Source organism: Mustela putorius, unplaced genomic scaffold (assembly GCF_011764305.1).
Source record: "Mustela putorius furo isolate JIRA1106 unplaced genomic scaffold, ASM1176430v1.1 tig00000281_pilon_pilon_pilon, whole genome shotgun sequence".
NCBI lineage: Eukaryota > Metazoa > Chordata > Mammalia > Carnivora > Mustelidae > Mustela > Mustela putorius.
The window spans coordinates 19,738,970-19,766,445 of NW_025421343.1; the positions used below are offsets into that span (position 1 = coordinate 19,738,970).

Genomic DNA, 27,476 nt, shown 5'->3' on the forward strand with positions numbered 1-27,476 from the left:
GATTGCCTCCTCAATCCCTTAGAACCGCAGGGCCATCTAGGACATGAGGGCTTACAACAACCACATTTGTTAAGGAGAAATCAGGTTCTGAGTTAAAGTTTGGCTATTCTTTTTTAAGTCCTCAAAGGTCCGTGTGCTTTGAAAATATTCTAGAAGCAGAATAAGGGCACAGGAGAGAAGATGCAGGATTCAGCTTAGAAAATGTGTATCAGGTTGGGCTCCCTCTGGCCTCAGTGTGATTGATCTTGAACACTTAGGTCCTCATTTTTCCTCTGGGCTTCCACATACTTGCTAGACCCTCCCTCCTAAAGCCAGGTAGAGGGGACTGGTCTTTCTATAGACGTTCCTTTCTCCATACTTTCCATATATTTCATGTTCAGAGAAAGGCTCAGTAAAACAAATTGCCTGTTAGCTTGTGGTGGGCAGTGGTGATGATGACCAGGCCTAGCCCCATATGGGACAAAGCTGACCGGACTATAGGTTGCTCAGAGGCCCCCAACGTGGCTGACATACCACAGGAGGATACTAGTCCTTTGGATAAAAGCTCCATATATAAAGAACTGGTGTGTGTTAAAGCAAGAACGTCCTTGGGGATAAAAGTCCCTCCTGTAGATCATCCGGACGGATGGATGTGAGGGCCATGGAGGGAGGCGGCGCCATGGGAGCAGGGCCTGCCAACACATTTTGCCAACTTCAGTGTTTGCCATGGAGATTTCACTCCTCCAGAGGTCATCCCCCATAACCTCCTGCCCCCACTTCCCCAAACAAACACCAAAGACATTAACTGAGGACCAGTCAGTCCAAGAAACTGGCTTGGGAAGCGTCCTTGCCGTGAAATGTTGTTTATTAATTGATTGACCTTTTTTTTTCTTTTTTTCTTTTCTTTTTTTTACAAAAATAAACATTTTAATGAACAAGAAGTACAAAAGCTTCTGGAGATACAAACTCCAAGGAGCGGGGAGAGGCTGGTTTTGGCTGCTTTGTGGCTTTCACTGAAAGCAAATGAGGCAGAAAAGGCCCCGGCCCCACCCCCACCCCAGGTCCTGGCTCAAACAGCAACCTGCTCCTTGACCCCATGTCTTGGCTCATACCTTGTGTGCTCCTCTGTCCCTGCCCCTGTGCTGGCCTGTGGGTGCCCCAGGGTTGGGTGGCCAGAGGCGGCCTCCCCAGGTGTGGAATCCTACACATCCCAGAGCATCCCCATCAAGTCTTCTGTCCGGAGCTCAGCTGAGAGAACTCTCCATGACCGATTGTCCCCACGCAGCCCCCACCAGATCGTGACATGCAGCAGCAGCAGCAGCAGCAGCAGCAGCAGGAGCCCTGGCTACATTCTCACACTATGAACACAGTGGTGGGGCTGCCCACAGAACTGTCCCAGCGAGGGCCGAAGCCCCTAGTGTGGGTATCTGCCTAAGCCTTGCTGGCCACCCAGAGGGTTGGAGAGGCAGTCAGACCCCCGCCCGGCTCCTGTGATTCCTGGCCCCAGGGGCCAGCAGTCCCATACCTAGACCGGTAAACTCACATTTTAACATTTGGCATTATTGCACGTTGTCCTGGTTACCTCACTGTCTGGGATGTCAGCCTCGCTGGTGGGTGGGGGCTTGCAGGCGACATGCAGTGCTGCTAGTGCAAGGCACACCCTCCCTCCACAGGCGAGCCCAGCGGGCGGGGCTGGTCCGCTGGCAGCTGAGCCCCCAGAAAGGTCAGCCTGAGGCCCTCACATATGCCGTCTTGTTGGGATCAGGGACCACATGGCTCCATCCTGTCTTGAAAAATACCAGCTGCCGACCTGGAGGCAGAGGTGAGAGGTAACAGGGCTGTTTCCCTCCCTGGAGGTGGGGGCCGCTCTCCCCGACAGGACTGCCTAGAGGACAGGGAGACTTGTCTCTCATCATTCCAACCTTCTTGCCTTCTCATCAAAGCCGGCTTCTGACAGGCGACCACTACCTGTCAGTCTCTTCCAGGGAACGCCTGTCACCTCCCTCAGGTTGTCCTTTCCCTTCCCGCGGGCTCACCTGTCCAGGTGGTCTGGTTGGTTACCACGAAGGCCTGGCACTGGGCGTGGCTCTCGCAGACATCCACGGCCTCAGCCAGGTTGAACACGGAGAGGAGGCAGCTCCCGTGGTGGTAGGAGGGCCAGCAGCGGTAGTCTTCCTGGAGGATGGTGCTGTCTGGGAGGCGCTGGTACTCTGTGGGTTTGGGGATGGAGCACGAATGAGAACCCTGTTTCCAGGCAGGAGGTTCTGGGGCTGCTTCCTGGGATGGCTAAGACTCATTGCCTAGTGGAGAGCTGAGCGCTAGCCCGGTCACCCTCGCGTGGAGATGAAGGCAGCTACCGCTGTGGAACTGGCCTGAGCACCCAGGAAAGGCAAAGCTCAGCTTCGGGGTTTGGGAGACCCACAGCTCCCAAATCTAAGGGTTCCCAGTGGGTTCTGACAGCACGTGACAGCGGGCGCAGAGTGGGATAAACGCACACTCAGAGCTTGAGGGGAGGACGTTCTCTACATTTAAGGCCAGGCTCCTCAAACTTCAGTGTTGCCTGTGAATTTCCAGGGATTCTTGCTAAGCTGCAGATCCCGGTTTCGGGGGTCTGGGGTGGGGATGGGGGTGGGCATTTCTAACCAGCTTCTGGCGCTGCTGGTCTGCAGACCACACTTGAGTTTAGCATGAGTTTAGAGCACCCCTGGGTCCCGCTTCCTTCGGGCCCTAGGGAGAGAGATGAGGAAAGCTCCTCTGGGAGCAGGCAGTTGGGGATTTCTCAAAAGGGATGCAAATGACTGTGAAACACAAAGATGACCACTGGGGACCCCACAGATCAGGTGTCTGGGGGGAGGAGGCTGGAGGAAAATTCTTCCCATTACACAGAAAGGGCCCTCAGAGGCTGTGTGAGCTCCTCAGTCAGGAAGCTGCTCAGTGGCTGGCCGGTCACCTGAGTCCTTCCTGCCGCCTGGGGAGCCCCAGCTCCGGGACTGATAATGCAGAAGCCCTGGGCCTCTGGCCACCCCGCCCTCCTGCCTCCTTCTTCTAGCAGGGACTAGACCAAAGTCCAGGGCTGGCTGTGATTTATGGCCCCATAAACGGCATCCTCAGGGACAGAGCCAGCCATTGTTCACCTCGTTAAACTTTATTTACAGGGCTAACGAGGGCTCCCCCACCCCTAAGACTGGCCAGAGCTCCTTGAATACAGAGGCTGCCCACTCCTGGCCCCCCCTGCCAATCAGGATAAACCCCAGGGCCTCAGCAGAGGGACTGACAGCAGGGGCTCGAATTCTCCCTCAGCTCTTGGGCTCCTCAGCTGGTTTCCGAGTGGAGTCACAGGCTCCGCCAGCCTCCCTCCTAGCCCCAGAAGGGCCGAGGAGGGAAAGAGAAGCCCACACAAAAATTGCAGTCCAGCTGTGTAACAGGAACCAAGTTAATTGCTCACACACACTTTGCCTGGCATTGAATCCCCATAAGCATTTTGTGAGGCAGGAAATACTAAACCCAATTCACAGGAGCGAAAAGGGAGGCTCAAGGTGTAGGGAAGCTTCTCAAAGTCACACAGTCAATACAGAGTGGGGTCCAGAGCCATTAGAGAAGGGGCGTCGGTGCCCCCTTACTCCTCCTCAAGGTCAAGGCAAAATTATAGTCATTCTGGCTCAGAGGAGAGGCCTCCAAGTAGAGGCTAAAAATGGTCAAGCTTAGGAGGGCAGGCCACTTAGCCCAATCAAGGGGGTCACTCGCCCTCCCACCCATTCCCCAGCTCCGGGCCTCTGGAGCCCTGCAGAAGCCACTCACCAGCTCTGTGGCCTGCTGTGCTGTTCTGCAGATACTGCCCGCTCCGGAACAGGTGCAGCACCCTCTCCAGCTGGGCCAGCGTCTCATCGACTCCCCAGCTGAGCTCTCCTGCACAGCACAGTGTAGCTATGAGTGGGTGCCTGGGCTTCTACCCCTCCCCGAGGTTGGGAACGAGCTGCCTTTCCCACTCTTCCTCTGGACCTTGGGCCTAGATGACCAGTGGACTGGGAAGGGGTTTTGCCACAGAATGCCACTTTGGGAAATGATGGCTTCTGGGCCATACACTGTCCTGGGTCATTCTTGTCCCCCTGCCTGCTGCGGGAGGGTGACGGGATGCAGATGGGGCTCGGAGAGCTCACCTGTGGCGTTGACAATGCTGTCCAGCAGGGGCCGTAGTGAGGGTGGGGCACTGTGGGGCAGGAGGTATGTGAAGAAAAACCTGGGGCAGAGAGAAACCAGGGGCTCAGTGCTCTGGCCTTGGGGACACATCCTTCCTCTGCCCCAACTTGGGACAGAACCGTACTCTGGCCAAGGAGCCTGATCCCTCAGGCCTACGACCTAGGCATAGCCCCAGAGCATAACAAGGAGTCCACTTTGACTCAGGGTGGGGATCAGGGCACATCCTAAGGCCACCCCTTAACTTTACACCACCCTACAATCTGAGGTCTATTTACCCCATACGTCCCCAGGACTCCCCCACCACCCAGTATCACCCTGTCCCCTGAGCTGATCCTTGTCACAACAGCCCCATAGCTGGGGCCCAGGGAAGAGCTTCCAGAGGTGAAGGACAGGAGAAGAAGAGGTAGTGCCGTCCCACCAGCCCTACATCTGAATCTGACACTATTTTAAGAGGCCTCCAGCTGCCACCCCCACCCCAGATTCTCCTTGGAGCTGACTATTTTTAGCATCATCGTCAGGAGCCTGAAGTTCCCTTCTTAAGTGGGTGGAAGACTTTCCCCACCCCTGCCACTCCATTGGACAAGGCCAAGTCTCCCCACCCTGGCTGGCTTCCTGAACCTCATGTGGGCTCTCCCCTTGCCATGCCCTCCTGGGGCCCACTCTTTCTCCCTGGCCTTCCTGGGTTGGGGTCGGGGGGGGGCGGAGGTCACCTGTAGGCATTGTAGAGGTTGCGCTTCTCATTCATGCCCTCACACCAGCCCTGGGCCGAGCAGGGCAGGCTGAAGTTCCTGGCTGGAAACTCCAGGATGCAATCAGCACTGCTGGCACACGGCGTCTCCTCCACGCGTGCGTCGTCCAGATCTGTCACCTTCAGCTCCCCGTCCACCAGCACAAACTGTCGGGGGCGGAAGTCCAGCAGAGTGACCGAGCCCAGGGGGGAGTGGGCCAGGTGGTGAAGGAGCCGGCCCAGGCTCAGGCAGATCTGAGGGGCAGACACAAGGCTGCTCATAGGCTTGTCTCCCGGGAGTGGGTCTGGGGGATTCCAGGGCTCAGCCCTTTGGGGCAGGGAGCAGGGGCAGGGGGTGGTTTTGGCTTTTCTCTTAAAGGCCCCAGTGCTTACTAAGGGCTGAGAGCCAGGGGCCTCACAGAGCAAGCCAGTGATTTTCTATTAACCCTGGGCAGGCCTAGCCTGAGAGTAATGTGGTAGGAAATAGGCAGCATGGAAGTCTGGGGATACCAGGTTTCCTCCCTTGAAGCTGCATCTTGAGCGGGTTTTAGTCCAGTGCGTGGAAATAGAGGGAGGGTCAAGATGACCTTAAGGTCTTTTCTAGTCCTACGACACTGGTCCTCTTAGAGCGAGGCTACGAGCGTGTGCGCATGCGTGCACACATGTGTACAGGTGTGAGTGTGTGTGTGTGTGTGTGTGTGTGTGTGTGTGTAAGGGGAGCAGGAGCACCAAAACACCAGGATCCTCTATGTCTTGCTTCTTTTTTTTTTTTTAACCCTTTGGCTGATAGCCGAGTCAGCATTGCTCCATCTTTCCTTCTTTTTTCCGACTGAGGAGGAGTCCAAGCTACTCTGGAGGACAGGCCTTCTAAGGGAAAACCATCCCAGCAAGGAGCCCAGGGCCCAGCCCTCCTTCCTGCTCACTCGGAAGCGGTCCTCCCAGGAAGTCTGCAGCAGCTGGATCATCTCCACAGGGGCACCCAGCTCTGTGATGGTGGTCAGGGTGTCCGGGATGTCCTCGCTGTCCTGGTAGCAGTAGCCATAGAGCTGGGGGAGGCCCAGGGCAGGTCATTAGGTCACAGCGTCGGGGTGGGGACAGAGAAGGGCTGGGCTGTCAGAGGTCCCCCTCCCTCTGCACTACCCGCCTCCCACCCCCATCCCCAGATGGTTGCTTCAGCTCTGGCCAGAAGAGAAGAGCAGCACTGCCCAGGGAAGCCTGCCCTCTGCCCCTGCAGCCATAGCTCCTGCTGATGGACCTGCCTCTTACCTCCTGCCACTCAGGTAAATGGGCAGGTCTGGACACCACATATCAGCCATGTACCAGGCACCGTGTTAAATGTCCTACACGTATAACCTGATTCTTATAACCTTACGCAGACATACTAGGTACTATTATTAATCTCCAATTTACAGGTGAGGAAACTAACTCAGAGAAGTTACGTAATTTGCATAATGTCACACAGCTAATAAATGCAGGAGCTAGCATTCAAATTTATGTCATTTGGATTCCACAGCCTGGTTCTTTCTAATACCATTTGTTAATCAACAAGCCAGCAAATGGGTATTACACCTCTTCCCCTGCTCCAGTCCTCAATCCCCCCAACTTTTTTTTTTTTTAAGATTTTATTTATTTATTTGTCAGAGAGAAAGACAGCAAGCCCAAGCAGCAGGAGAGGTAGGCAGAGGGAGAAGTAGGCTCCCTGCTGAGCAAGGACCCTGATGCAAGACTCCATCCCAGGATCTTGGGAATATAACCTGAGCTAAAGGCGGACACTTAACCAACTGAGCCACCCAGGCGTCCCTGTCCTCTATTCCTTATCATTTCGACTTTTGGCAACTTCATTTTTTTCTCAGCTCTGGTCTTGTGGGCAGAAAAAGAAGCTCCCCGAGGCCTGGTAACAAACATTTATAAGAACAAAGCAGCTAAGGAGCACAGCCTTGGGTGTTCTTTGCATATGTCGGTGGGGGTGGTCATACCCCCCAATGGCAGTAATAGTTAAGGGATGTTTCTGGGGGAAGATCAGTTCTTTGGGGGCATGCTCATAAGGGTCAGGGCCGGAGAGTGGGCTTGGTATAGCTCAGTTAGCCAGGGACTTTTGGGAAGCACAGCCTGACTTTGTCATTAACACCTAAACTGGCATCCAGAGAGAGCCCTGCTTCCTCCACACTGCACATCGGCCGGGGATCAGATGCTGCTCAAAACAGCCAACACCATGTGGGGTAGGAACACAAAGGCCGAGTTGTCCAGGCCACAGGAGGGAGAGGGGAGAGCTGCACAATATGGGGGCTGGGGTGGCGGGGGGGTTGCGGTGCAGGGGGCAGTCAAGCCTACAGGCTAGATGTCCCTGCATACTGTCACCCTCCTTACCATCATTCACACCCCTCCCAGATCCACTCCAGGCCCTCACAGACCCTCATCCGTCCCAGGAGTGCCCTTTCAGCTCCTGGAGCCAGCTGAGAGCAGGCCCAGCTCAGGGCCGCCATTAGATCATTGGGGCTGTGAACTGGGGGATCAGGGGACAGTCCCAGCCACCCTCTCTTCTTCCTTCTGTCTCTGCTCCCCCACCTCGCATCAGCCCAGGGAGGCCCCAGGCCCCGGTGTGTGTGTGGGGGGGGTAGGTAAGGGGAGCAGCCCTGGGGCCTGGTTCTCATTTTCTTGCCCAGAGTCTGAGCCTTTGTGGGAAACTTCTGAAGGTTATTAAACACCCGGAGGTCGTTAAATGCGCTGTTAACGAGGTATTAATCAACACCCCTCAGGAAAAAATAAAAAGACACCATTAACCCCCCCAGGAAGCGTGAGGCTGAGCATTTCAGTTGCATCTTTTGTTCTTTTGGGAGAAGAAATATACTCTAGCAGGGCCAGAATCTGGGCCCAAGCAGGCATGGGGCCCCCTCTAAGGCCTGAGATCCTGGAACTGTGGAGGTTGGGGGGAGGGAAGACCCTTTTGCCCTTTGACCCTGGGCTATAGAGGCATCTATCATGTGAGTAGTGTGTGTGTGTGTGTGTGTGTGTGTGTGTGTGAAAGAGAGGGGGGGGCTGACGGAAGAAGGATAGAGCAAGCTTGCCCAGGCAGTCCCCAGAGACCAGAGAAAGTGCTGGGAGGTGCACGGTGGGACATCTACCTGGACATTTTCAATTAGAACTTACAGAATCAACTTTGGGGTTGCCAGAGATGGGGACGGGGCCTCAGGTGGCCCGGGGGAGCCAGAACTCTAAGAAGCATTCTTTGTCTCCTCCCTGGTTCGGCAGTCAAATGGTTTTGAAATTTTACATGAGTAAGAGGTATTAAGACATTATTTCTAGTTCCTCGCACAACCTCACTGCAGCCTCCTGAGCAAGAAGACCCCACAGCAGGCTTCTGTGGCAGCAGAGTCGGCCCTGCAGAAGAGGCCAGAGGGACCCTAGCTGGCGGTCAGAGGAAACATGAGGAACATTGCCCTGAAACAATTCCTAAAGTCACACTCAGGAACCCTTTCTTCTCGCTGATGGTAGCTTTTTACCTTTCCCCAGATGGGAAGGCCTGGGACTCTCCCCACCTTTTAACATTTGTGCCCTAGGGCAACTGCCCCTAGTGTGACCCAGTAAGAGTCACACAGCCTACCTCAGACAGACCCAGTCTTGGTCTAGTGAGGGAACGGGTAAAAACTCTTCAGCTGTAATATGTATGTATTACCTATGTGATAAAGATATTATTTGGGGGGGGTGCTTTCAGAATCGGGCGGGGGCCTGACATGAAAGCGGAGGACCGCTCTGTGAGATGCATGGGGGCAGTTAACTAGATGCTGGTCAGGAAGCTTGGGTGGGTGAGGGAGGGAAGGAGGGAGAAATCCCTTAAGAGACAGGAGAGCACATCAAAACCTCAAACCTGTCCTAAGGGGGGGGGGGAACGCTTGAGTCAATTAACTAACACTTAAGGTCCTGCTTCTCCACTGCCTCAGAGTCTGGCTGATACCCCAGGGTTGCCAAAAAGTTCCCAAGAGCCCCTAGGAAGCGAAGAGAACAAGATCCTCCCAGTGAGAATGGCCACGTAACCAGTCGCTCACTCCCTGAAGCTCCAGGCACAATGTCAGCTGTGCAACCAGGCATAGCTGCCCGCAACTGTTGGCTCTGGCTGATCTCCTGCCACCAGCTCAGGGCCTAGGACCTGGTCACAAGTGTCCCACAGTAGTTGGGGGGAGCCTGGGGAGACCTGGAGTCAGCAGGAATATAAATAGCTCCCTGGCCTCTCTCTGGCTTGTTCTGCAATACCCAGGCAGGCTTGGGGGGTCTATCTCAGTCTTCACAAAGGGAGGGAGGGACTCCCAGATTTCTGGTCAGTTCTGCTGGCAGGTTCCTCTGCTGGGGAGTCTGCCCGCACCCTCTGTTCAGCGGGCCAAGACCAGTCAGGGATTCCCCTCTCAGTCTGCTCAGACATGTGCAAAGGGAAGAGTTTGTTTAATCCTAGGGCCGACTCAAGGACAGAGAGCTGGGGGAGAGGTGGAAGTGGGTGTGTTAGGGCAGTGCTGGGGCTGTGAGAGGCCCAGTCTCTTAGTTTAGACTGGAGGGGACAAGGTGGGGTCTCATCTCTCCCCTCCGCACCCCAGTGAACAGGAAAGACAGAGTCCCATTTAGTAGGAACCTGGGCATTTGGCCTTTTCAGTCTTCCAGCCACTGACTAAATCTGCTCTGAAAATGTGACCCTGAGACCCTCAGGCATGTAGTCTGTCCTCTGAGCACTGAGCTAAGAACCTGAAGTTTCCTCAATGATCCAAGGGCTGTTTTCAAGGCCTGGAGAATGGCGGGGTCACTTCTGGGAAGGGCTGTGCATTTTCTGGCCTACTACCCAATTCCCTCTAGTCCTTCCAGAGGCTTCTGCATGGGGGATGGGGGATGCTCTCCGGGAATCAAGCCTGATACAGGGTCTCTTTCCGGCCCTTCCCAACCTTGTTGCTGTCCCCTCCCATCTGCAAAGCCAGACAAGCTACTGGAAGTTGAGAGAAGTTGGGGGTTGAGATTCCATCAAGAAAGGGGGCCCTATCACTGCAGTTGGAATCCTGACTCAGGGATGACCTCTGTGTCTTGGCTTGGGGTCATTTCCCTGGTGCTCAACACCCCAGCTCCAGCCAGAAGCAGGGTCCTAAGTACTAAAGACTCGCATTCCTGCCTCGAGTTTTGGGACCCTCTGTCCTGGCCTCTGTCTTCAAAGGATATGGGGGTGTAAGCTGAGAGACCCAGGAGTTCCTCCATAGGTAAAGAGCCAGCTCACTCAGGAGTAGGGGTAGTGTGGTGGGAAGCGGCTGCGGTCAGGGGTCTGCCCCCAGCTTAACCTGAGCACAGTCACCCAGGCTCTGTTTCTTTATCTGTATGCCCGAGAGTTCCCTTCCAGTGAGAGTGACCGGGCCTGGGCACGTCCAGCCAGCACCCTCACCCCCTCACCCCCGCCGTCGTACCTGCAGCACGTTGGGGTGCCGCAGCCGCTCCAGCAGCACCATCTCCTTGAGCAGCTTGTGGGCCGCCAGCCGGTAGCAGCCCCTCCGTGCCCCGAACTCGCGCACGCAGCTGCCCAGATCGTGGCCGCTGAAGTCCACCGCCTTGAGCGCTACCGCGGCGCCGCCGGGCAGGCGGACCCGGTACACGGCCTTGGTGTAGCCTGAGCCCACGTACTGGGCGCCGGACACGTTGCGGAGCGCGGCGCAGCCCAGGCGCGGGCCCGAGCCCGGGGAGCCCGGGCCGGGAGCCGGGGGCCAGCTCGGGGCGCCGTCGGGCAGGGGCCGGGCCCGCGGGGGCCGGGGACGCTGCAGGCCCGGCCCGCCCGGAGCCAGGTCCATCAGGCGCCGCCGCTCCGGCCGGCCGGCCCCGGGGCCGGGGCCCCCGCGGGAATAGCGCTGCACCTCCTCGTAGCGCGCTCGGATCTGCCGGGCCAGTTCCCCGCGGCCCCCGCGACGGCCCGGGCCCGGGGCTGGCGAGGGCCCGGGGGACTGGCCTGGCCGCGGAGGCTCCGACCCCGGTGCGAAGAGCACGTTGAGGACGGAGCCCAGCAGGAAGGAGGCGCAGAAACCCGCGGCGACCGCCGCCCGCCGGCGCCGCATCGCTCCCCTCCCCCCAGCCGGCCGGCCCCGCGCGGCTCCCCGGCCCCGGCCCCGGGAGGCTCAGGCTCCGAGGCGGCTCCGCTCTGCGCCCCTCCGACCCCCTGCCCAGTCCGAGCGCATGGCCCCAGCTGCCCCGACCCCGGCCCCTCGCGGGCCGCACATCGGCCTGACACTTGCCTCCCTCCCGCCCTGCCCCCGCCGCTTATAAGGCCCGGAGCCGCCCCCGCCCCCGCCCCCTCCGCCTCCACCTCCCAGCTCCCGGCCCGAGCCCGTCCTCGGCGCCGCCCCCTCCGGCCGCCCGGCCCGGCCTTCCCCGCTGACTGACAGCGGGACCTCCTCCCGCGGCCGTCCGGGCCTGGGAAGCGGCGCGGAGGCGGCTCCGGCCCTGCCCAGCCCGCGGGCCCCCCCGGGCTCGGGCCGCGAGAGGGGGAGGGGGCGGCGGCGACCGGCGACGCGCGGGAGCTCCGGTGCCGGCGCGAGGGCGCATAACGGGGCCGGGGCTGCCGGAGAGCGGGACCAGGAGGCGGATAACGGAGCCGGCCGGGCGGGGTGGGGAAGATAAAGGGGTGAGGCCGGCGGGTAACGGGCTCCGGAGGGGACGAGCCACTGGCTCTGGGGTGCTAGGGGTCCGTGGGATTTCAGAGCTCTCTCCGGGAGCCCAGGACCTCCCTCTGGTGGAGTTGGGGATGGAGGCTCCTCGCCCCAGTCCCGGATCCCGGGGCGAAGGGGTGGGGGTGATGTGGGGAGGTGGACATAGAGAGGCTGGCACCTGCGAGCCTGTGTGGGTCTGGAACTCTGGGATCAGAGGATCGAAGATGCCCTATTCAGCCTCAACCACCAAGTCTTTCTGGTTTCTCATTTTCCTTAACCCTGAAGCCCCGGATCGAGCTCCTTTCCCCGGGGTCCCCGCAGTGAGCTGCGGATCGCGAACCATATGCATGCTAGTAGTTTGTGCAAGAGTGCATTTGTAACCCACGGACTTGCGTGGTCCGGGCTGTCTGTGGAGTGTGTGCATTGGTGTGTCTGAAGGGGCCACTGTGGCGGGGGAAGGGAGCGTGTACCCTGTGTGTAAGTTGTTGCTGACTCCGCCAGAACTTCTGGTCCCTCCTCCTCCCTCCCTGATTGCATCATTAGTGCTAATTGAGGGGCTTTCACACGCCAGTGCATTAGCTGTTTGGAGTGAGCTCCCCCCTCCTGGGAGAGATAAGCCGCTGCCCCTCCCCATCCCAGCCCTCCACTTCCCACCTCCCTGGAACTGTCCACCCAGAACGTCTCACCTTCCTGGGCACCTTCCTGCCACCCTCTGGTTCTAGGCTGGTTAATCTCTTTCCTCCCCGCAGTGTCAGAGATTGGCTGGAGAGGAGTCAGGAAGGTGTCAAAAGGACACCTCCGTGAGGGGGTGTCAGAAAGGGGAGATTTTCCTCCAGGGGGCTGAAGACGTCTGGCATTCCTACAGAATGGGGAATCCCTGTGAAGAGAGAGGGGACAGGAATCTCTGCCTGATTCTTTTGGACATGGAAGGGCACAGGAGAGGACTGAGTCTCTGAGCTCCCATCTGCGATTCTACCGGCTTAGGGGCATCCATCCCTGACTCTTGGGGTCCCCTAAGACTGGAGCACTGGGGCCCAGTCTAACTTGGCAAGCATGGGAAAGGCAGAGTGAGAAAAGCCATGGTTCTCCTGAGAACCTTGGGTTTGGTCGGTTCGGTCTGGTCCTGTTTAGCTGCTCTGCCCTGTTGCTGGCCCACTGCTGCTGGGGGTGGGGGGAATGCTCTGAGCAGATGCCCTCCCCAGTCCTCACACCAGATGTCTTTGTTCTAATTAACTGTGCTGGGAAAACCAACCTGGGTTTGTAAACAGAGCTACTGGCTAAAGTCAACAGGGAGCAGCAGCAAACAGCAAACATTCTCCTCACACAGCCTCAATCCAACCCAGCCCCTGGGGAAGAAGGGAGGCTTGCAGATCCTGAGGCCCCCCTGGCGCCCACTGCTGAGTCAGGGAAAGCCTTTCTGCCTCTGTGACCCCCAAATGGCTGTTCTCTTCCCAGTTCAGGCTGTTCTCTTCTACTGGTGCAGACTGGGGATTCTGGGAGGAATAGGGTTGCCTCCCAAGATAGGCTCTGCCTCTCTTCCAGCCATCTCCTCCTATCTCCCCAGCCAAACCTCTACATCCAGGAGGACACCATGGAGTGGGGGGTGGGGGATGGGGGGAGAGATATTCCTAAGAGCTCTCTTTGGGGCCTGCTCTGCTCTAGGATCTTGGAGAAGCCCCTGAGATAAGACTTGGCATCGTGAGTCTCTGACTTAGAGTTGGTGCATATAACGCGAACATTGTTAAGTTTGTTACACATCAAGTAGGTATTATAATAACATGTTCTGAAATTAGATAATTATTCCTATGATATCTTTGCCAAACTTCAGTGTTTCTATCACGGTTTGAAAGTTCAGTGCACACAGGGGCCTGAGAAGCAGGCACAAACGTACATACAACACACATGTAGAAGCCCATGGAGCAGTAGCTCTATACACAGGAACAAAGGCATTTCAGCTCTCTCCTCACACCCACTCTGTCTCCCTGCCAGCCCTCAGACACACAGACATATACAATCTTTGATGGAAATAGGTTTTTGGCCTCTGAAAAAAAGGGATTGCACTTTTGGACAGATTAGAATTTCTGAATTGGCAGTTCTTGAGTTCTTAACCAAAATCTGCTTGTTTGCTTTTTCTTTTTCTTTTTTCTTTTTCGCCACCCAGGGAGAAGAACCATCCTTTCAAAGAGTTGAAAAAGGCACAAAATACTGTTTCAAGCTCAGCACCTATAGTGTGTCTCCGCCCCCCCTCCCCCTGATCCCCTGCTCTCAGAGACCTGGCAGGGCCAGTCTCCTCCTCAGGCCAGTGTCCAACTCTGAGCACTGAATGCCATCTTTACAAGAGTCTTCCTCCAGCGGTCGCTCAGGGCCACAGTCACCCAGAGTGTCTGCTCTTGTGAAGGCTCAGGGCTGCAGACAGGCCCTGTCTTCCTGATTTCTCCTGCCCGCCACACCCCTACCCAACCCAAAGACTCACTTGGAGAGCAATCCTTGGGAAGGAGTCAGAGAGTTCAGACTCCGAAAGGCTAGATTTCTCTGGAAATGTCTTTTAGATACCTCCTAACTGCATGTTTTGTCAGGCTGCCAGGATTGTGATACCAACCTCTCAGAAGCCCTCTTCATTGTCTCCCTTTAACCTTCAGCCCGGATCTCAAACACCTCTTTTGGAGTATTCTGCTCCTGCTTGAAAACTTGGAGAATACACTGAACTGGACCGCTGGGCCTCTGTGAGGTTCCCCAGCCCTCCCTCCAGTGCTGTTGGACCCTTTTCATTTCCCCGCTCAGAGCCAGACTTCCCCAGCCCAGTGCCTGCTCTGTGTCCTGACTTGCAGCCATTCTCCGTGTTTTCCCAGGTTGCCCTCCCAGCTCCTCCTTCCTGAAGTGCTCTCTTCTAGCCACTGCGTGTATCTTTGCTAGCTGGTTCTTCTAGGCCTCCCAGAAAGTAGCGAGTTACAACACTTCTGCAACAGTGGTGCCTGGGTCCCTGGGACTTTGACGGCGTATCCTCAGAGTTCTGTGGATTTATTTCCTTTAAAAGGAAATGTACAAAATACATCTCTCTAATCTTGGAAACTTTGATGTAGAGTCAAGAACTTGGGACTTGGAGTCAGAGAAACCGGGGTTCAAACTCAGTAGCTGAGTTACCTTGGGCAAGACAGTTGACCTCTCTGTGTCGAGCTTTCTCATGAAGAAAATGGGAGAAAATTCTGGTACCTACCACGTGAAGTTGTTGAATGATGAAACGCAAAGACATGTAAAGTGCCCGGCACAAGGCAGGCCCTCAGTATGTGTGATCTATTGCTAGAATTCATAGTCATATCTAACAAATAAACATCTGTGACCACATTGCCTGGTTGGCTGTAACTCTGCCCAGAGGCAGAAAGGACTTGACTTCCATTCTGGCTTCCACTGGTGTAATCCCTCAGCCTCCTGGGCTTTCATTGTGCCTGGAGTTTTCACTTTTTTCCAAATCAGCAAACCAGTGGTCAATTGATCAGAAGAGGTCTCGCTGTCTTGCCGGCCCCACAGTGAGCTGTGGGGAGAAGACAAGGAATCAGGGCCTGACTGATGCCAAAGTGACTGAGAGCAGGATAGGCCTCTCTGGGGCAAGAAGCTGGGGGAGGGGATGGATTCAGGCGAGGAGGAGGGAGGGAAAGGGGTGGAGTCAGGCAGCTGGCTCCCCCACCCCCCACTTCCCTCAGGTAGGAAGTGAGGCTGACTTTCCAAAATATAAAAAACAGATGATGAAGGTCAGGTTTCCTACACACTGGAGAGCGGGAGCCCCAAGGCAGAGTCCCCAAGAAACGATCTGAGACAGAGATGGGGGCAGAGGGAGAAAGAGAAGAGACAAGATAAGACAACAGGACACAGATACAGGGAGATAGAGACAAAGCCTCAAATCCCGAGAAAGATAGTCAGACAAAGAGACAGAAAGCTGTGACTCAGGAGAGATCTTTCTACTCGTTTCTGGAAAAGAGCTTGGTTCCACTGTGTGGGTTCCCAGATGCAAACGTGAGCCATTATGACTCCATGAACCTGTCAGTGGGTGAGGCCCTCCAGGACCCTAGCAAACTTAAGGCTTTGTAGCCTCTGAGAGCTCTCACTGCCCAGACTGTTGTCTCTGGGTCTGGGGTCCCAAGGGTCCTTCTAGTCTCCCTTCTGGGCAGAACTCTTTCTTTTTCCATCCTCCCCTCCTGCTCAGCCTCACCCACCAGCCCAGATAGCTGCACCGCGCTTCCCTTTCTCTCCCTTTCCTCATTGGCTGAGATGGGAGTCCTCCTCTTACACTGCTTCCTTTGATTGGAGGAGGTGGAGGGTGGGGGAGGGGGAACAACAGAGAAGGCTGAGAGGTACCTCTTTAGAGCCCTTACTTGGGTGAAGGAACAAGGGTGGGGGCCTGCCTTCGTGTTGGACCCAGCCCAGAACTGAAATTCTGTGAGAGCTGAACTCCAGGACCTCTGTTCTGGGGCAGCTGGAGAGGCTCGTAGGTGAATGGAGAGTTGACCATTGGATCACGACTGGGTGATGGATGGACTCTGGTGGCGGGGCGGGGTGTGTGTGTGTGTGTGTGTGTGTGTGTGTGTGTGTGGTGGTGGTGGTGAAGGGAGACCTTTGCCTTTGTCCAGAGGCCTTTGCATCGGAGAGGGATGGGAATGGAGCATAGGAGCTGGGTGATTGGATCTGATACATTATACCTTCTTTGACCAAGCCGAATGCACCCTGAGGGTACATGGGGCCAACTTTCCTTCTAGGCCCTTGTCAGATAGGACCAGTTCTTTTCATGCAACCTCAGGGCTGCGGTTTGGAAAGTGGAGAGAAAAGGGGAGGAAAGGGAGGCTGTTGAGTTTGTGCATCTGGTTCTGGACCTCTAGAGGGCTGGCAGTCCTCTCCCTCTTCTTGGCTGCCCCAGGAGGCTGGCTGGGACCGAGGCCTGGGAAGAAGATGGCTCCTTACTGTTCAGGAGACCTGGGTTCTGCTTGTGCCCTCAGGAGCTTACGGTGTAATTGGGAAGATTCCCTCCATACCATCAGGGACTCACACCAAGGAAGGGTCTGGTCACCCTGACGGAGAACCATCTTGAGCCGAAAGCCTGCTGTGTGCCAGGAACTTTCTGGTTTTTTGACCCACACTGTGAAGTCAGTATGGTCACACCTGTTTTATACAGGAGGGAATTGGGGCTCATGAGATTAAGGAATCTGTCGAATGTCACACACATCTTCAAGGGGCAGAGCAGACCACCGTGCAACTTGGGCCCCGATTTAGGTTTTTCTCTCCGTTCGTTGTCGGTTTGGGATAAGGAAATTCCAGTCAGCATGGAGATGGGGAGAGGCAAATCCACGCCACCAGTGGGAACCAAGATGGAAGTGTGTTAAGGTTATCTTTGTCTCCAGGCAACAGAGTTTGGTCATAAAGTTTTATTATTTTATTGTTCATATTAATACTAATGATAGGGCACGCTTATTAAATGCCTTTCATCATGCTTTGCTCCACTTAATGCCTCTAGGAAATAAATACTATTATTATCTCCAATTTTCAAGATGAGAAGATTGACGTACTGAGAGGTGAGGTAACCAGTGACAGAGCCGGGATTTGGACACAGATGCCTGTGCGTGCAAGGCTCGTCCTCTTCCAGGTTTGGTCCTGCTGCCTGTTGGTTTAGTCCCCGGACTGGGCCGGGCTGGGCTGATCTCAGCTGTAAAAATCCCAAGGTCAGTCTTTCCTAGCCTGGCATTGCTGTCTGACAGGGATAGACGGCTGTCTGATGCTATCTGAGCCGGTGAGGAGAGAGGGAGGGAGATGCAGAAAGAGGTACACTGAAGAGCCCTCCCCCGCTCACTCACGGCGAAACCCACAGACTCAGGACTAGAGACTGAACCCCAACAATGTGTTTTTCAGAGACCCCGGCAGACCCTGTGGATCATTCCGTCCTTCCCCTTCCCCACAAGGGGAGAGGGAATAAAATCACAAGTGAAAGGGTTAACGAGACTCTGGGAGTCTGTATGAAATTAAAATAATTATTTGAGAAATCTGAAAAAGCACAAAAAAGGAAGTAGAAATTACACAAAATCCCTCCATTAAAGGAGATTATATATCATAAGATGGGAAAGCCACCTTGCCTGCCCTTCCAACCCCTCTTATAGAGGTAGCCACCATGAACGATGGGGTAAAAACTCCCTAAGATGGCCCATGCATTTATCTTCTCCCCCAGTTCCATGAGCTTCCTCTGGTGATTGTCTCATTTCTGTACCATCAGGCTCCAAGACACCTCACTGTCTCTCTGCTGCTTCTAAACTCAAATTCAAGTCCTGGGCTTTAAAAAAGAATGTCTCTTGGATTTGCTCCTTTATTTGCTCGCTGCCATCCTCCTCCGGCCAGGCTCTTCCTCTCACATCTGGTCTGTTGATTGGGTCCCCTCGAAGTTCCCGTCCCACCTCGAAGCATGTATGGGCACCAGATTCATCTGCCAAGAACATTGCTTCCAACACATCATTTTCCTGTTCTAAAATCTTTGATGACTCCCCGTCATTTAGAGGATAATTCAGCTTGGCGTTTAAAGTCAGTTGCGACTGAGTTTTTCTATTCTTGTATTCACAGATACTTCCTGACTCCACAGGGCTGCCTGGCTGGTTTCTGTACCAAATCTTAGAGAACATTCTGCTGCTCCTGCCTGACAACGCTCTTTCCCTACCTATCCAAAGCTTGTGCATACTTCAAGGCCCATCTCAAGGCTTTCTTTGTTTCAGCAAGCCCTTCTTCGATTGTTTTAGTTCCCATTTATTGCTGCTTCCCCAATGCTTGAACACAAGGAAGCTATACCTTGTGGTTCAGGGTACCCTGGTTGGAAGAAACCTTGGGTAGGGCCATAGAAGAGTAGTTCTCAGCCAGGAGCCGAAGGATGTCCCAGAGTCTGTAAGTGTACTGGGAAGTGGGGAGCTGTTGTCAATATCTCAGAAAGCCTATAGGAAATTATACGTATTTGTGATAAATTTGCCCAAAGGAAACATTGAATTTCTTTCTTTCTTTCTTTTAAAGATTTTATTTATTTATTTAACAGAGAGATAGAGAGCACAAGTAGGCAGAGCAGCACGGAGAGGGAGAAGCAGGCTCCCTGCCGAGCAGGAAATCCGATGCGGGTCTCGGTCCCAGGATCCCGGGACCATGATCTGAGCCAAAGGCAGCTGTTTAACTGACTGAGCTACCCAGGCACCCCAGGAAACATTGAATTTCTTTACTTGTGGCCAGAATTGCGTGCATTGGGCTTCCTGTCCTGCTGAATGACATTCGTTGTTTATTAAGAAAAATGAGGAATTCTGTGATGCTAATGTATCCTAGGAAATAGACTTTAAAAAAATTGGAGTCTGTGGGGGCAGCAGGATGAGTAAAAGGGACCCTTGATGGTGAAAAAGTTGAAGTCAGTGGTGCTGCCTAGGCAGTACTTCTCCCTGGCATTTAAATAGCCAACCAGGGCCCCGCTGTCATGGGGACAGCTTACTCTCTTACAGGGAACCAAGACATTATTTGATCGTAATAAATCTAAACCATCTTTCTCCAGACAGCCCTTCAAGTCTTTGAAGATACCTTAAAACCTCCATTGGCTTCTGATTTCCTGTAGGCCAAAGGCAAACTTTCTTCTGTGTTGTCTTGAGCCCCGCCCCCCTATGAGAGCCTTATCCACTCCCGCTACCCCCTTCACTGTGCCCTGCCTCCCTGTCTCTGCTCAGGACCCACTTATCCTCCCCTGCTTCTCATGTGCACCTTGCTCTCTCCTTCCACGTACTGTTCCCCTTGCTTGGAACACTCTTGTGTGCCCTCTTTACCTAGTGACTCCACTCTTCCTTAGAGCTTGGCTCCTAAGACACCTCCCCAGAGAAGCCTTTCCTGATCACCCCCAGTATGTATGGGTGCTTGCAGTCCTTTGTACCTATTCACCGCAACACTCATTGTGACTGTAATTTCTTTCATTTGTGTCATTTGGTTGAAGTGTGTCAACTCTGGGCTATATAGTCTATGAAAGTGGGGCCTTGTTTGATTTCTGTTCCCAGTATATCCCTTAGTACGGTGCCGGGGCCTATAGACAATTCATTAACATTGAGTAATAGTGTTATTTTCTATTTCATGAGAAACAGGAAATGTCTGCAGAAGCATCGCTTAAGCTATAATCAGGGCCTATAATAATTTTAGGTGTGATTACTATTACTGTTTCTTCAGTTACATTTTGATCTCCTAGATGGAGGCAGTTGTATACCCCTTCCCTTGGGCATTTCTTGGCTCAGTAACAAATGACCTAGTGTGTAGACTCAGCTGTTTTTTCTCTCCTCTTTCTGTTTTAATTGGTTGTTGACTAAAAAAATAATCTAAATGAAGTTCCCTCTACATGTTCAATCTTACCCTTCCTCTCATTACTTTCCCTTTCAATCCTTTTTTTATTGATCACCTATTGTGTGCTAGACACCAAACAAATAACCAGGGACACAAAGACGGATGAGGACTCTCTGTCCTAAGATTATTTCTTGACATATTTTTACACTAGAGGGTCTCTTGGGTCTCTCCCCAGATAATGCTCCTTTGATTCCTTAGTCATTTGATAATGCTCTTCTCAAAATGGAGCCTCAGGATCTTTGCACTGCTGTTCCCTCTGCCCGGAAAGCTCTTCTCTCAGATCTTCCTGTGGTTGGTTCCTTCTCCCTATAGTCAGGTCTTGGCTCAAATGTCTTATCAAAGGCCTCTTCTGACCACTCCTACAAATCACTCTGTTTTGTCCTCAGAGCACTCATCATCTGAAATTATCTAGATATGTCTGTTATATTTTCTGTTGTCTGTGTGTTCCCTCATTAGGATGTATGCACCATGAGAGCAGGGGCTCTGTTTTGTTCACTGCTGTAGCGTGGCAACATGTAGTAGGTATTCAGTAAATAATTGTGAAAGGACTGAAAGTGATGTTCCCCAATCCTCTGTCAACTCAAGCTGAGGCTTGAGTTCAAACTCCTATGGTTTGGATAGCATACATCTACTGATGTCCCTGTTCTCTGATTTTTTTCAGGGTCATCAACCTTGTGCAGCGGCTAAAGAGCAAGTGTTTCCTCATCAGCAGGGGAGGGGGGGGAAGCTCTCCTTTTGTCTTAAACAAACCCAATCTCTTTACCATGAGCCTGGGTTGTTGCTTTCTGCAACTGTGACCCAAATGGCTCCCCAGAATTTACCTGCCTTGTGTCTCATCCCATCAGGGCTCTACTTTGTGACTTTTAAGGTGACAATCAGTTAATCCAATAACAGAATCCTGCTAATGTGCTAATGGGAGAGGGTGAAAAAAGGCTCCCAGCTCCCTCCCTTCTGACTCAGGTAACATCTGTGCATTTAACAGGGCCCTTCTGGAGACAATTAAATAAATGCTTTATTGAAACAATAAAATTAATAGGGGTCTCATGGAACTCAATGAAAGGTTTTCAAAAATTAACTTCATTGTTTTTTAAGCTTCAAATTAAGCTTTGCTAGGCAAGGAGTGGAGCAGGACCAAATTACATTAAAGTAGGTCCCTGCCCACAGGACCACCCTTGGGGGCGGGGGATTGAGATCCTAAGCCTGAGCTTTCCCTGGGGAACGGCCACTGCTGCCATTCTGGGGGTCCTGGTTCTGATAGGTTCCCACAGTAAGAGGAGAGGTTTTTTTAGATTGTAGGTCTAGTTCTGTTGCTGGGAGTCTGTGACCTTATGGATTGATTAACTTCATGAGATCTGGGTGCCCGAGGTCAGGTATCCCATCAAAGGAAATGTCATCGTGACATCTGTCATGTTGATTGAATGAATCAGTGCACATTGGGAATACTCTGTCAGGAAGTGGGTGGGACATTTTTCTGGTTCTTCGTTTCTCTGGCTCTAGGTCCATCTACCATACCATTTTGCCTCACAATCCCTGCCCGGCCTTGTAACCTGTGGTCACCTGTTTCTCCCTAGGAACCATTTTCAGCCTCGAGAAAAGCCCGAGAAGTCAAGAGCATGTCAAATCAGACCTGAGGCCAAAATTTTTGGAAAATCTGTGGGTGGTTCTGCTGGTGGGGGCCGGGGAGCAGGTGTGATGTGGGTCTAGGGGACATCCTCCTGAAGGATTTGCCCCGCTTGGTTGGTGATGGGACCCTGGATGGGGAAATTCTTGTGAAAGATAGGGTTCTCTGTCCAGACGGATAGAGCTGGCATAAGACTGTCTTCAGGACTCCTCATTATTCCTATCAAGGTAGCACATTGATTCAAACCATCTGTGGGCTTGTGAGGTCTGATTAGACTTGGCATTTCCAACCCTGGGCTCCCGACTTACGCCCTATGTGAGTGTGAGGAGCAGGCTGGAGGTGCTGTTGAAGTCTGGGGTGGACCCTGTCTCTGAGCTCCAGACTCCTTGTCCCCAGTGACTCAGGGCACCTGCCCCTCCAGGCCCCGCCCTCTCCTGGGCTGCCAACAGGCACTGGGAGGGGTTCTGAGCTGAAAGCCAGAAGGCTTCTGCTTCCAGCTCTGCCCTTAACTAGTTGTGTGGCTTAGAGAAAGTTGTTTAGTCTTTCTGTGCCTCAGTTTTTTCATCTGCAAAATGGGGATAATGATACCGACTGCGGTTGTTTTGAGGATCAAATAAGGTGCCAGTGTGAATCACTTTGAAGTGCATGAAAAAAAGTTTGTATAAAAGTTGTTGTTTTCATTAATGGTGTTCACATTGTCAGGGAACAGGGTTCTTTTGTTGCCCAGGCTCTGGACATCTCTGGGCTCTAGAAGGGAGCGTGAAGCTCCTGGGGGTTTTGTTTATTAACTCCTCTGGCCCCACACTTTCCCTGGAGGGCTTCTACCCTCTTCCCCTTCCACCACCCTCCTAGTCTCCCAGACTGGAGATCTTAGAGGTGTCTTTAACTCATCCCACTCCTTTATCCTCTTATATCTATTCTGTCAACACATCTTCTTCCTTTGAAATCTATCCCAGATTCACCTTTTCTTTCCTGATCCTACTGCCATCACCTTCGTCTAAGCCATCATTACTGGGCTTCCTCAGGAGCTCCCCAGCTGTCTTCCCCTCCTTTTCTCCCCTCCCCTCCATGCCTGCTTACATGGGGGGCTGCCAGATTAATCTCCCCAAAGGCCCCACTTTTTATCAGGCCACTCCCCTGTTCAAGAAAGCTCAATGGATCCCTAATGATCTCATCAAGGCCCTGCTCCCTTACAGGCTGTCAAAGTCTTCCACTCCTCTGTTATGTCTGCTCTATGCACCTGATTTCCCATAGTCCCCCTGCTCACACCCCACTCTACCAAGAGACCCATTTCCATACGGTTCTCCAAAGAAGCTGTCCCTGTTTCTGCTTCTGTGCCTTTGCCCGGACCCATGTACCCTGCTTGGAGTAGGAACCCCTTCTCCTTTAGCTTCTCCTTCTCACTGTCAGTTCTCTGCATTCTCTCCATACGCTAGCCACCATCCCCCAGAAGTTTCTTAGGAGGTTGTCTCATGGGACTTTCTCTCCGTTCCTTGTATCCTTATTTCTTCTTTTTTATATTGTGCAGTACTGATTCTCTTTTATTTCTTGTCCCCCTGCCTGCCTCCCTTACCTAGATTATAAACTCTTCGAGGGCTGAGACCCTGTCTTGCCCGTTTCCCATAACATCTAATCAAAGGCTGAGGCCCTGTAAAGTCTTGGTTGATTGTATGGACAAAGAGGTCTGCCTTGGTGCATGGAGGCTGAGTGTAGAGATTGTCTATTCTAAATAGAGATTTTTGTGTCCCCTCCACTCCTCCCCCACCCCACCCCTGCTCTTCAGAACCCCCCCCCCCAACAATGTCTTCATCCATCAGTAATAAAGCAGGAACAATAGGGGGTTTCTTTCTAATTAAAGGGAGCAGTTAGTGTTTCCACTTCAAAGCCCTGGGAGAGAAGACTTTTGTTCTTCAGGCCTGGGAGCTCTGGGAACCCGGGTTGGGTGGGGAAGTGGAGCTCCAGGCCTAGCCAAGCATTAAGCTCGTGAACCTGAGATCCCCCTCGTTTGCAGGCAGAGAAGCTCAAATTTAAAACAACAACGTAATTTAGGAACTTCGGCTCTGATAAAACAGTTGGGGGAATTTCTTCTCTCCTAGCGTCTGAAGCCAATGTTATTACAGGTGTGTGTGCTTATCTCTCCCACACCCTACCCAGCCCCTGTCGCCCCACCACACACAGCACACACATGTGCCACACCACACCCTCCCACATATGTGGGATTCACAAAGCCTACACGGCACTCACTTAGGGGGCGCGCCTCCTCACCCCCGTTCCCAGGACTCTCCAGCCTGCGCTAGCCCACACACCCACACAGTTCTTCTCATAAGTGCAGGGCAAGGCACTCTGGTTCAAGAACCATCCATTATCTATTCAGCTGCCTGTCAGCTTGGCAGAGAGGTGTTCTCTTCCTCTGACACACACCTCCCTCCACCACACATCAGCCAGACTGATCCTCTATGCTAGGCCCACACTGAGTCCCGCCCTGATAATAAAGTGGCCCATACCTCTGACTATGACCACGGACTGAGACCCCAGAGTGGCCGCAGGGTGGGTCCTAACAGTAGACCTGAGAAAGAGCATGGAGTGGGTCTTCGGTCTAACTAATCATCTCACAAATCTGATCCGTTTTTAAAAGGAGGTAGGAAGAGAGATCTTTTGGCTCAGTTCTGCTGCTATCCATTCATCCTGTATCCATCACCTATTGTTTGCAGTACAGTGTTGAGCAAGGCCAGATAGGGGCCTGTCCTCAAACATCTCTGTTCAATTGGGTTTTGGGTTTTGGCATTTTATGACCCTGTGTTCAAGTCCTACCCCCTGCCTTGATTTATTAGCTGGGTTACTTTGGACCAGGTATTTGTTACTTAACCTTTCTAAATCTTGACTTCCTCATAGGTAAATTGGGAAAAATGATGATAATGATCTCTAGGGATGTTAAAAGGATTAAAGGAGGTCATATACCAAGTACTAACACAGTGCCTGGCACATCAAACGTGCTCATTTAATAATGATAGCTCATTGGGGCGCCTGGTGGCTCAGTGGGTTGGGCCTCTGCCTTCGGCTCGGGTCATGGTCCCGAGGTCCTGAGATCGAGCCCCGCATCGGGCTCTCTGCTCAGCAGGAAGCCTGCTTCCTCCTCTCTCTCTCTCTGCCTGCCTCTCTGCCTACTTGTGATCTCTCTGTCAAATAAATAAATAAAATCTTTAAAAAAATAATGATAGCTCATTTAGTTGTTAACTCATTCTGGGAGTGGAGGATATAGGCATATATACCTAAAAATTACAAAACAGTATAAGATCTGTCCTGGTTACAGGTACCAGGTGAAGAAGGAGCCCAGGGGAGACTCTGGGTCTGCTGTGGATGTCGGGGAAGGCTTTGGTGGGGCTGAGGTTTGGGGGTAGGGGTGGAGGCAGCCCTTGGATAGAGTCTAGAGGGAGTAGGAATTGGCTTGGATGCTCAGGCCTGTTTGGTCCAAAGGGAGGAAGTGACAAGCACGTTGCACTGGGGCAAAGAATGGCATCCCCCTGCAGATCAGGCTGGGATATTTGGACCTCCTCAGAGAGGTGCTAGTCCCATGACTCTCTTAATCAACACATGCCACTAAACTGAGAAAGGTGAGAACTCTCTAAGCACCCAAGAGGGTCTCTAAGGGCATTTGATGACGATGGAGGATGGTAATGGCGACACAATGCTGCGACGTCGGTAAAGCACCAACGTGATTTAGAAACGGATGCCGTGGACTTCCTGGCTGCACGTCTTCCCTCTGTTCTGACCTGGCCTTCTCCTCTCTTCTCTCCTGATCCCAGCCACTCCGCATCTCCTCCACACTCTCTTGTCTCTGTGGAGCACAGAGAGACACCCTTGTCCTGGCCGCTGGCTTCCCTCATCCCCCTAAGGCCCCTCCATCCGAGGTCTGGGCTGGCCGGACCGAGGGGGGCTGTTTCCGCACACGTGATGCCGCCCTGCCGTGGCCTTGCTTGCTCCCCTGATTATTTCTCCTTAATTGAGCGTAAAGAATGTGAAGAATGTGGAGTAGACCGCATGAGGAGGGCTGCTGCAGCCCCCTCCGGGATCTGGGATTCTGAACTCTGGGTGGGAGAAATGCAGATGGCTGCTGAGCCCCACAGAGCGTGTCATTCCTGGGGCTCCCCACTCCCCCCGCCCCCACAGCCCACTCCCCACGGTGGTCTGTCCATTTCCCCAACCTGCTCTGGGGTTTTCTTCCTTCTTTCTGCGCAAAGAATTTCATTTCTTTGTAAAACTGGCCACCATCTTCTTTCTTCCCAGGAGTCTGCCTTGATTTAAACCCACCTGAGATTAGGTTCCAGGTGGAACTCTAGAATGTCTTCCCTCTCCTCTGATGGAAGAGGGAGAAGCAATGATGGCGGCTACTCCTTGGCCTCCAGCGGCTGCTGGGAGTCCCGCGTCCAGGCCGTCCAGGCTGTGGGAAGATGTGGGGGAAAGCAGCCAGGTGAGTCACAGCTGGAGCACTTCCCCCGCCTGTTCCGCGTCCAGACTCCTGTCTTCTCTGGTGGAATGGGACATGGAGGAGAAATGTTGAAGACTCAGCCCTGGTCTGGTCCTGGTGTGACCTCAACGGAATTTCTTTGTCCTCTCTGAGGCTGTTATGTCATTTTTACATATTTATTTTTAACAAGATTTTATTGATTTATTTGACAGAGAGACCGCACAAACAAAGGGAGCAGCAGGCAGAGGGAGAGGGAGAAGCAGACTCCCGGCTGAGCAGGGAACCTGATGTGGGGCTCGATCCCGGGACCTTGGGATCATGACCTGAGCTGAAGGCAGACACTTAAGCAACCGAGCCACTCAGGTGCCCATGTTAGGTTGTGTTTTAAAAAAATGGTGATTTTTCCACACTTGTTGGGTTATAAAGATAGAATTCGATGTGATAAGTTTTGTGAAGTGCATAGTAGGTGCTTGGAAGGTATTACTTTGACTCTGGAGGAGACTGAAGAAAGGGGTGATTTTTACTACAAGAAGTTTAGTTTTCTGTGGGAATGGAATAGGCCACCCCTAGAGATCATCAAAGGGACAGAGTGACCCTGAGAAACCTGGTCCTAGGATTTGCACCAGAGAGGTGCAATGGTTAGGGGACTTGGCAATCCTGTGTGGCTTGGGATCCTTAGGAGAGGCCAGTGACAGCTGTCTTCCTCCATCGCCCCTCCCCCACCCTTCCAGAGGCCTGACCAGAGGCAATGTTGATTCTGCAACGGGAGGGGTTCAGGGTGTATTTAAAGAAAACTTCCTGCCCAGGAGAGAAGTTCTGTGTTGTGATAGCTAATCTTCCCAGAATAGTTGAGTGTGGGCTGAATTTATTTTCACAAATAGGACTGGGATTGGGGCTGGCTGGGGTGTAGGCTACCCTCACCCAGAAGCAGAGGCTGGTCAAGGTGGTCCTCCGTGGCCTCCTCTCGCCTAGACTCTGCTGGCCGCCCTCAGCCTCCCACATCCTCCACTCACCGGTAGGCAGCTGCCTGGCGTGCTCTGAGAGAGGCAAGGCGGAGAATGCACCGATTATATTCTGCAACTTCTGGGAAGTTCCTGCTGTTAGCGACTTGCAAGCCTCCTGAGATGAAAATTCAGAACAAAGTGGAAAGTAAATGGGCCTCATGAGCGATGGTGCAGGGAGCCGTATCACTGGGGGTGTTTATGCACAGGGGCCCCCGAGGAGGGCCATGGGCCCCTTCATCTTTATGGTGCCGGGAATGCTGGGTATTAGCGGGGCTTAGGATGGAGGCTGACCTGCAGGGTTGACACTGGCATTTCACCTCCATTTTTCTGGAGGCAGAGGCACATTACTGCCCTCCCCCCTACAGCAGGAGGTGCCCAAGGAGAACTGCAGGGTAACCCCTGGAGAAGGGTCCCAGTGAAGCTGATTCTGTGGCTGGAGGCCTGGAGG

At 53.4% G+C, this 27,476-nt stretch overlaps 1 protein-coding gene across 1 annotated transcript; it reads right to left on the reverse strand.

The window, feature by feature from the left end:
- Positions 1 to 826: 826 nt before the first annotated feature.
- Positions 827 to 11,172, reverse strand: PKDCC (protein kinase domain containing, cytoplasmic). The gene is made up of 7 exons (XM_004771002.3): positions 10,333 to 11,172; positions 5,827 to 5,949; positions 4,887 to 5,158; positions 4,137 to 4,216; positions 3,778 to 3,885; positions 2,016 to 2,189; positions 827 to 1,789 (listed from the first exon to the last, which is right to left on the reverse strand). The coding sequence occupies exons 1-7, from the start codon at positions 10,969 to 10,971 to the stop codon at positions 1,704 to 1,706; spliced, it is 1,482 nt and encodes a 493-aa protein (XP_004771059.2). The 5' UTR covers positions 10,972 to 11,172; the 3' UTR covers positions 827 to 1,703.
- Between the last annotated feature and the right edge of the window lie 16,304 nt (positions 11,173 to 27,476).